At 33.4% G+C, this 10,311-nt stretch overlaps 2 protein-coding genes across 2 annotated transcripts; both read left to right on the top strand.

Moving 5' to 3' along the window:
* The first annotated feature begins 1,193 nt into the window (after positions 1–1,193).
* Positions 1,194–2,897, top strand: LOC107486617 (malonyl-CoA:anthocyanidin 5-O-glucoside-6''-O-malonyltransferase). The gene has a single exon (XM_016107176.3). It carries the CDS (start codon positions 1,360–1,362, stop codon positions 2,728–2,730), a length of 1,371 nt encoding a protein of 456 aa, XP_015962662.1. The 5' UTR covers positions 1,194–1,359; the 3' UTR covers positions 2,731–2,897.
* A 3,781-nt stretch (positions 2,898–6,678) lies between these two features.
* On the top strand, positions 6,679–8,257 carry LOC107486255 (uncharacterized). Its single transcript, XM_016106806.1, has 2 exons — positions 6,679–6,961; positions 7,248–8,257. The coding sequence occupies exons 1-2, from the start codon at positions 6,679–6,681 to the stop codon at positions 8,255–8,257; spliced, it is 1,293 nt and encodes a 430-aa protein (XP_015962292.1).
* The last annotated feature ends 2,054 nt before the right edge of the window (positions 8,258–10,311 follow it).

Genomic DNA, 10,311 nt, shown 5'->3' with positions numbered 1-10,311 from the left:
TTAAAACTAGAACTTGCAAATTTGGATTCAATTGCAAGTTTAATCACCCACTTGGTAAGAGGAAGAACCAGGTATTAATTATTCTTCTGTTCCTGTTATCAATTTAGCACAGTGGTCTAGATTGCATGTTTGAAAATTAAGGTTGAAATTCACTTATGAATATTTATCATTTGTCCAAAATTTTTTTCTTGTATTTTTAGCATTATATATTATATGAATGGAATGAGTAGATTGAGATAAAGGGCATTTATGTTTAGCTGAATAATCACTGGCTTGCCCTTCATCTCCAAACATTGCTTCAGAGCATCAATGGAATCTCCGTTAAATCACAATGGTGGACCACAACTATGGGACGAAGGAGAAGGGAAGAAGAGATACTACATATAATAATCATTCTTAGCTTGTAAGGTTTTAATGGGACCAGGATCACATTAGGTAAAAAATTAAGATTTGTCAGGTCAGCTAACCGTTGCTGGCTCCAACATGGTATGGGAGGTGCCAAATCATTATTCTGTTCTCTGACTGTGCGTCGGAAAGAGTTGCAGGACAACTATGGGTCTCGGAGCTAAATGTGAGGGATAATATTAGGAAATTTTAAAAGTTAAGGACGATTACGGGTAACTCGCCCAGAGAACACTTTGTGAAACAAGGATACAAGTATTTGCTCTTTGAATTCATCATTTGCAAGATGTAACTCCTCAAAAAATCTCAAGTTATTAACCATGGGAATACGAAAGACGAGGCCTTTAGAGAGTTGTGAAAGATATCTACTAAGACCAATAAAGGATAACACTCTCAGTTACAAATTTCTCTTATGTGTCTTAACTTTGTAGCTTCTGTTTTAATAAAGAAATTTGCCATTTATAAAACTTAAAAGTAGTTATTATGAAAGGGGTAAATTCTATAAATAGTTTATAACTTCAAACAAGGTAATTTACAAAGTTAAAAGGAAAATAAGATGGTAGAGAAAAGAAGAAAGAATAAGACTTATCATAATTATTTTATAAAAAATTCGGTCAACAAACTAGCTTGTCCAACAAACTAGAGGAAGCAACAATACCATAAGGAAATATTTTTGTCACCTATGATCTTTGCCACACAACAATTTGGTTAAGGAAACAAGAAATTAAGTATCTAAAATTAGAGATAACTTCGCTAGAAGACTCCAATATTACAGAGGAAGTAGGTAAAGATTTAATAGGTATTATATCGTGGACGTTCAGTTAGAAGAAAACCATTTTATGGTTGTGGCGTGAAACTGAAACATATGTCGTCACAAACGTGTTTAGGCAACTTTTACTCCTTAAATTGAGGTTTTTGTATTCACATCACCTACCTCTGTTTCTTCCCCCTTTCGCCATGAAAACTCGGCAAGTATTCAAGGCTTCACCCTCTTCATTGGGACCACAAAACTTGTTACATTCATCTTCAACTTCTCTTCCTCTAACCTTCTTTGACATATTATGGCTAAGGTTACCACCAGTTCAGCGAGTTTTCTTCTATGAATTCCCTCACCAACCTTCACTCTTCTATGATACCCTTCTTCCTAAACTCAAACACTCTCTTTCTCTTGCACTTGCTTACTATTTCCCTCTTGCTGGAATCCTCAATTGGCCTCATGATTCCAACAAGCCCATCATCACCTACAACGTTGGTGACACACTCTCACTTATTGTAGCTGAATCTGATGCTGATTTCAACCATCTTTCAGGACCTGACCTTTGTGAAGCCTCAGAGGTTCACCATCTTGTTCCTGAATTGTCCATTTCCGATGATCAAGCCACTGTCTTGGCCTTACAAGTTACACTTTTTCCAAACCATGGATTCTCCATTGGAGTCACATCACACCATGCTGTTCTTGATGGAAAAACCTCAACATCCTTCATCAAATCTTGGGCTTATCTCTGCAACAAGCTAGGAGATTCATCATCATCACCTTGTGATTTGCCTCCTGAATTGAGTCCTTTCTTGGACAGAGAAATTGTGGGAGATCCCAAAGGAGTTGAAGCAAAATATCTGAGTGATTGGTTAAAGCAAGGTGGACCCAACAACAGAAGCCTCAAGGTTTGGAATCTTCAAGTTCCACAAGATTCAGTAAGGGGTTTGTTCAAATTGTCTAGATCAAACATTGAGAAGCTCAAGAACTTTGTAGGTTCAAGACAGAAAGGGAATAGCAATCTTCACTTGTCAAGTTTTGTTGTATCTCTTGCATATGCTTGGGTTTGCAAGACGAAAGCTGAAGAAACTAAGAGCAAGAAAGTTGGTATGGCTATAAATGTTGATTGCAGGAACCGATTAGATCCACCTCTTCCTCCAACATACTTTGGAAACTGCATCGGTGCAAGAGTTGCATCTGCTGAAACAAGAGAATTCTTGGATGAAGATGGTAGAGTAGTTGCGGCTGTGGAATCACTGAGTTCTGCTTTGGAGACATTGAAGGATGGGGTTCTGAATGAAGCTGAGACTTGGTCATCACTTTTGCTTGATGGGCTGCACAGTGATGAAGAAATGAAGCTTACTGGTGCTGCTGGCACACCAAGGTTTGAGGTTTATGGAAGTGATTTTGGATGGGGAAGACCAAAGAAAGTGGAAATGGTGTCTATTGACAGAACTGGTGCAATTTCTCTCTCAGATAGCAGAGATGGTGATGGTCTTGAGGTTGGTTTTGTGTCCAGTAAACCTTCAATGGAAGCATTTGCTTCCATCTTTGTCAAGGGCCTTCTTCTTTGAGCTGAGTATGATAAATCATAAATGTGTTCGTGTATAACACAAAAATGAGTAGCTGAAATGTTCTGCTCCTATTCAGAAGTTTGGTTGTTCCTGATTTGTCATTTTCTGATCATGAATTCTTGTTTGGGATATCGCGTACTTAGATTAACGTTTGGATGTTGCTACAATGCTACGTATGTGTTTTTTTTTTAATTTTATTTTGGTCAAAATCGGATATATTTGTTTGTCAAAAATGATTTTTAAAAACTGAATATTGTTGGAATGATATTAGCCAAAATTGCGCTGGGACGTAAAATTGTTAAACAGATTCTAATTTATATCATTTTTATATTAAATTTGTAATTTATTTTTACCAATAAAGAAGATAAATATTATTTAATTAAAATTATATAATTTTATTCATTTATTTATATTAATATCGTTTAAAAACCTAAGTCTTGTGCATAAGAAGTGTTCAACTTTTACAGTAATTTTAATCCAAACCAACAATTAAAAAGTCATTTTCATACTATTAAAAAGCATTTTCATACAATTTTATTTGTTATGAATAACAACTGATAAATGGCAAAGTAAATAAAAGTCTGATGGAAACTTTTGAACGAATAAACATCTAAACATCTATTTTAGGTCGTCCAAAAAATCAAAAGCATACTTCAATGAAGAAATTGATTACCCAGATAGGTACATTATGATGTTTTTACCAATCTGCCACTATTTTGTAAATTTATTATCGAATTGTCATCCTTTTCAATTAATTTGTACACTTATTATCATGTAAAAAGTAGTTTAATATCACGACATAGAACCAAGTACTTATAAGAAGATGCTGAAATTAGTGATAACGTAATAGAAGCCCTCACTTGGTGAGTGTCTTCTTTTTTGTAGACGCCAGCCGATTGTGTGTCTTGAGTCAACATTGAAAGAAAAAATTAGATGTAACTATGACGACAAAGTGACATCTCTATAAATAATTAAAACAAATGGTAAGGTAATAAATTTAACAGATAATGGCAAACTAAAAAAGTCGGTACATGATTGAGCAAAGTAGAATAGTGATGAGTACACATTTAATGGCAACTTTAACTTATCAAATGCTACTGTACCAAAATTTATGTGGCTTTATTATAAGGCTAATTTTATGGTGTTTATGAATTAATGTATATATTTTATTTAAGAGAAAGTACAGAAAATTAATGGAATATTTATATAATATGAATGAAAGTTTAAGGAATATTAGAGATTTAATTATTAGTATTATTTTTTTTATTAGTCGAAGCTTTTGAGATGAGTAGTATTATGATATGGTATTAAAATTCTAGATTCGAAAGGTCAAGAGTTTAATTTTTGGTGAACTCTAAAATCAATTTAATTTTTGAGATGAGTGATTTCATTACCTGAGATGTTTATTATCACTAGTATAGTTATTCTGGATAATATAGATGATATTTATTTTGTAACTCAATAATCTATTATACATATTATACACTTAGACCATTAATTCTCTAACAGTAGATGACTTTCTGTTTTTCTTTTATTTAAGTTTTAATCTTTTCTTTTATTGTCCATTGATCTTCTATTTTTATTTTCTTGTTCTTGCTTTTAATATTGGTCCTATCCACCAAGGCACTTATGCTATTATCCAATGATGATGATGATTTGTAGACAATAGGCAAAGATTAGGGACTTTTGTTTCGATCTAAATTCAAGAAGTTTTGAACCCTCGTGATCTCTTTGAAATCAGGTTGATATTAGTTTTTCTACTAATATTACTTCGGAAATTTTTATATCTTGATATAGCACGCACAAAAAAAGACAAAAGAAAAAAAAAACACGCACAAAAGTTAATAATAATAAAACAAAAATAATAGAGGGTAGGGTCACTCAACAATTGGCATTAATAATTGGAGTAAACTAAAAGTCAATGTGTGCCCCGTATTTTCTCAGCAGGATCCATGCATGTGAGATATAAGGATTATTGACGCACTGTCCTAATCAGTGGATTAAGTTCCATATATTATATGTGGTTATAACTTATTTGAAATTTCGAACTGAATATTTGTGATGACAGACAAGAAAAGTGTATACTTCAAATTTTAAATACTCATTATTTTTTTACATAATTGTCACTTTTCATTTTTTTTAATTTATTAGTTTTTATAATTATTTAAATACATCAAGTATTTAATAAATAAAAATATGTAAAAACATTCCTTATTTAGTTATTTTTAAAAGAAAGGAATATGGTGTTTATTGTTTAGAATTCTGGAGCTCCACACGAGGCAAAGTATAAAATAATATAAAATGTTATATGGCTAACTGGTGATGACTGCTGACCACGTAACCAGAAATCATTGAAATAATTTTTAAAAATGTTATATTAAAAATCAGACATTAAATTAAATATTATTTATATAACATATATATCTGAATAAATATATATATATATGAATATATAATAATTAATTACTAATTAATTTTTAATATTCATATAATATTATTTATAACTCTTGGAAATGAGAAAACTAACATAGCAGATAAGAAACCATCAAATATGACTACTACTGCTAATTTGTCAAATTAATAACTCCAAATAATAACTGCAAAATAACATTGTATTCTCCAAGTGCACGATGAAGAATATTTAAAAATAAAATGAAAAATATATATCAAACTTCGTCCTATTTCTATAAAATATAGAGAATAGCAGATATTATAAAACCCATAAATTTAATTTTTATAAAAAAGGATACCTAAAATGCCAAAATCTATACCTTGTATCTAAAGTTTTGGGTTCGAATATATATATTGTTTCGCTCTTTTTAAGCCTGTCCGAAGAATATTACTATACACTTATATATACAGGTGAGTTGTAGACCCCATTATTAATAATATTGGTCCCGCGTGCACACAAACCTCAGGATTCAAGATATTGGGCGAGTAAAAGTGAATTGGATCTTGTATCTTTCTTTCAGAGGTAGATGACATATTAGTTTTTGTAGAAATATTATTTAGTTCGAAAGTTTCTATGTTGAATTGTTGATGAAGCCGTACCAAAAAGAATATAGAATAATAGATCAACTAAAAAATTTTGCAAATAAGAGAGAGTCGGGCTGATTTTTTTTATATGATTTAGTGGTGTGAATTATGTTGGGTTATGATCATTACGGGTGAATTATACTATTATGACGGCGTTGCTTTTAGGAATCTGGGGGAAAAAAAATCGGACCCACGGATTTCAAGCAGATAGAGGAAGGAACACAAATCGAATCCGCCGATTTGTGTGAGAGAGAAAGTATGTTTGCATGAAATCGGACTCACCAATTTTTTGTTGTCCAATTTTCTAAAACGAAGAGTGCAGTAATCGGACTCACCGATTTCTGGTGACCAAAATCTTTTTTTAATCCGGGAGTGCATCGGTCGGATCCAGCGATTTGTGATGCGCACAAAATTCGATTTGATAGCACGCAGTCGGTCCGTTCGATTTGCCTGTAAGTGCATACATAAAATGGAAAAATATCACAGAAGCCCCATTTCTTCATCGCCGGTCTCAGCTGTTCTTCCTCTTCTCTCATTCTTCCTTTTCCTTCATTGTTGTAGAATAAATTTCAGTGACATTGAAAATAGTCAGGTACGTATACTGTTATGGATGATAGAGTTGTATTGAAGATTTATTGTTACGGGCAGATTTTATTGCAAATATATGAGGGAGTTCAATTTGTGTGTGAAAATTCATTAGATGTTGTTATTCCGTTCATATTGTCATTTGAAGAATTGAAAGGGGTGATTTGTGAGAAGATAGATTCTCGAAGATCTAGGAGAGTATCGTGTATTTTGTACAGGTATTCTTTATCTGTGTTTGGTGGGTTCGTTCAATTTTAGACCAAGTACGTGACGGATGAAGCGAGTGTGCATGAAATGTTTTCAATGTATATGAAAAATCGCTACCGAATGTCGTGCATCGAGTTGTATATTGAGTTTGAGCAATCTGAAGCGGACCGTAACATTGAATTGGAAGATTATAATAGTGAAAGCAAGGATGAATTTGAAAGTAACTATGAGATCGTTGGTCCAGGTGAAGATGAAGATGAAACTGGCGGCGCTACGAACGCAGATGTGGCGGAAGTTGCAAATGCACTAGCAAACTCGCATCCGTTTCAGGAGCCTTCTTTCATGCGGTCGTTGGATTTGGAAGCTATGCACGCACCGGAGTTTCCGCAATATATGAATGCAGGTGCGTAAAGCTAGATAGCTATGTGAAACTCTGAAGTAGCTGATGAATAAGTCAGATGAGTAATATATATGATATGTGGATAGTCATTTGTGACCATAGCATTTGATTTTTTTATTAATTAATAGTTCTTTGTTATGAATTATATTTAGTTGTTCTTTACGTAGATAGAATAGAAAAAAAAGACTATTATGATCTTACATGGTAAAGTGTGTTTATTAATTGAGTTGTAATAAATGATTTATTACTGAGTACAAAATAAAGAATTTATTTCTTTTGATATATGCAGCGATTCCTATTGTGGCGGATGGTGAGTTCACGGTGGAGATGGAATTCAGTTCAAGGGAGGCAGTAATCAAGGCAATGAAAGATTATACCATCCGAAGATGTGTAGACTATCGGGTATATGAGTCGGAACCGACGACATTCTATGCCAAATGTACAGAATATGGCAATGGTTGTGACTGGTTGATCAGGGTTACCAAAATGCAGAAGAAGTACTGTTGGGAGATAAGGAGGTACAATGGAAGTCACACTTGTACCAGGTCTACTATTTCTCAAGACCATTCGAAGCTGGATTCCAAGGCAGTTGCAGAAGCAATTAAGCCATTGGTAGAGGTTGACCCATCTATAAAGGTGAAATCAGTCATTGCTGAAGTCCAGTCGAAGTTTAACTACACCATCAGTTATCGCAAGGCTTGGTTAGCAAAGCAGCAGGCGGTGGCATCAATTTTCGAATGTTGGGAAACATCGTATGAAGCTTTACCCATATGGTTTGAGGCTATGTGTCACAAGGAGCCATCAGCAGTGGTTCACTTTGAAACAATGCCTGCTTACCAGGGGGATGATTTGGTTCCTGATATACGTGTACTGCATAGAGTCTTTTGGAGTTATTACCCTTGTATAAGGGCCTTCAGGCACTACAAGCCAGTGGTACAGGTGGACGGGACTCATTTGTATGAAAAATACAAGGGTTGTTTATTAGTTGCAGTCTCACAAGATGGTAATAACAACATCGTGCCTATTGCATTTGCCATAGTGGAGGGAGAGACTTTTGATGCATGGTACTTTTTCCTGAGTAACTTGCGTCAACATGTGGTGACACGTGATGGTGTGGGACTTATCTCTGATCGACACGATTCTATTAGGTCAGCTATTGAGAGAAGTAATGGGGCTTGGTCTCCTCCTAGAGTGTTCCATATGTTTTGTATCCGGCATATTGAGTCCAACTTCTTGAGGAAGTTTAAGGCACCTTACTTCCATCTCCTTGCAGTCAACACGAGTTGTCCTACACAATGATCTATACAAGTGTTCCAGACATACCGAACCCCAACTAAACTGTATGATCTCACCGAAGTTACGGAGCAAAGGTAAAAATTTTCAATGCACCGCTGCACCTGACTTATCTTCAAACAGAATTGTCCCAAATAACAACGTTATGTGACACTTTACATACATCTGAATGTGAACATCATCATTCAACACTATACGATCTTTCAAACCCTTAAACCACGTTAATTTTATAAAGCTCTCTCTACAGTCCGTCTTCCTTGATGCAACTCCAAATTGGTGCAAGTACTCGGCTTTCAATGCCTCAAAACTACTCATGGTCGGTCCTGTAACTGGAAGACCATTTGTCGGCAGACCGAGAATTATCGCCACATCCTCCAAGGTCACGCACACTCACCAACCAGAAAATGAAATGTGTGAGTCTCAGGCCGCCATCTCTCAATCAGAGCATTAACCATTGCTGACTGACATTAGATAACTCCAATCTGGGAAACATAATAAAATCCAGTCTCGCGTAAGTGTGACTCAACAATTTCGTTGTATGGATCCAGCGGCTTTAAATGATCACACATCAACATCCGTGAACCCTACAATATCACATTTCCGTTATAAGTACCAGTATAATATAACTATATTATCAAGAACACAATTATCCTTACATGTCCATTATAACTAATTCCCAGCATAATTGCATTTCAAACATACACAATAAATTATACAAAAATCCTTTAATCATATTCATTACCTTGTAACAAAAAATAATTAACCTTAATTAACTAACTAGAATAATTTCACGACTAATAAATTATTTATTCGTAGTACAAATATTTTTTTTTTCTTTCAACCTCTATTATTATTATTATTATTGTTATTATTATTCATAAAATATTAATCATCATAAATAAAATAAATTATTAAATTTTTATTATTAATCATAATAATTTATTAAACTCAATTACTAATACTCATAATAATAACAACAAAAACAATATATTAATATCTACTCTAATTTAATATATACAGATCTCATTCTTCTTCTTCTTTCATTCATTCATTCTTTACATTCATCACATTCATTCATTCTTTCATTTTATTTTAACCAATAACCATAAAAAAAATCCAACTCAAAGGTAAAACTAACCATATCAGACATACATACATATATGATTAATTCCTATTTTAATTTCTATTTCTAACCACCTAACAATAAAATCATATACACATACATGATTAATTTCTACTTAGCGTGCCATTATAATATATATTGCTAATAAAATCTAATATTATTACTATTATTATTATTAAATCAGATTATTAAAAATTAAAAATTTACATAATTTGAATGCTCAAGATAATTAACAATATGAAGCTCCGGTTATTTTCTTCTTTAACTTTTCTTCTTCTTGGCATTTTCTTTAAATTTTTTTGAAAGTTTGTTGTAGTCCAACAATAGTAAAAAATGAGAAAAGTGGTGGAATTGGGAGTATGGAGAAAGGAAACGAAGAGTGAAAGAGATACTGCTAGAAGAGAGAAAACAATCGTTACTTTTGGAAATAGAGTCACGAGCCAACCAAAGAGCCCAAGTGTATGCGTAATGCGTGGATAGGGTATTCAAATCGGATTCAAATCGGATCAACCGATTTATACACCTTTCGCGTCCTGAAATCGATCCGTCTAATTTTCGTCCTACAAATCGGTCCGTCCAATTTCTTCTATACAACCATCACATCTCGATAAAATACCCTAAATCTCTATATCATTACTATACTCTATCAACCCCCACCGTATCAAAATTAAAAAACTCAGAGAGTCGTACGTCACTCACTTGGTATCAATAATTGGAGGGAACTCAACTAATAGCCAGATATTGTGAGGGGGCTGCATGTATGCAAGAGAGCCGGATTTGTAGTTTTGAGAAGTATTCAAGTTATAAATACTTTTCAAAGCACTTAAAACTGTACTTTTTAAAATTAATATATTTTTATTAAAATTTAAATTTTTAATATAATTATTATATCTTAATAAATATTTCAATGCAATTTAATCTTAATTAATTATTAATT

This window comes from Arachis duranensis, chromosome 4 (genome assembly GCF_000817695.3).
Source record: "Arachis duranensis cultivar V14167 chromosome 4, aradu.V14167.gnm2.J7QH, whole genome shotgun sequence".
Classification (NCBI taxonomy): domain Eukaryota; kingdom Viridiplantae; phylum Streptophyta; class Magnoliopsida; order Fabales; family Fabaceae; genus Arachis; species Arachis duranensis.
This window is presented reverse-complemented; position numbering and strand designations above follow the sequence as displayed.

Excerpts from the sequence above, each read along its gene's own strand:
- LOC107486617 (XM_016107176.3), top strand. The coding sequence starts at position 1,360 with ATGAAAACTCGGCAAGTATTCAAGGCTTCACCCTCTTCATTGGGACCA.
- LOC107486255 (XM_016106806.1), top strand. The coding sequence starts at position 6,679 with ATGTCGTGCATCGAGTTGTATATTGAGTTTGAGCAATCTGAAGCGGAC. Across the intron at positions 6,962-7,247 it reads TCCGCAATATATGAATGCAG|CGATTCCTATTGTGGCGGAT; the intron begins GTGCGTAAAGCT and ends TGATATATGCAG.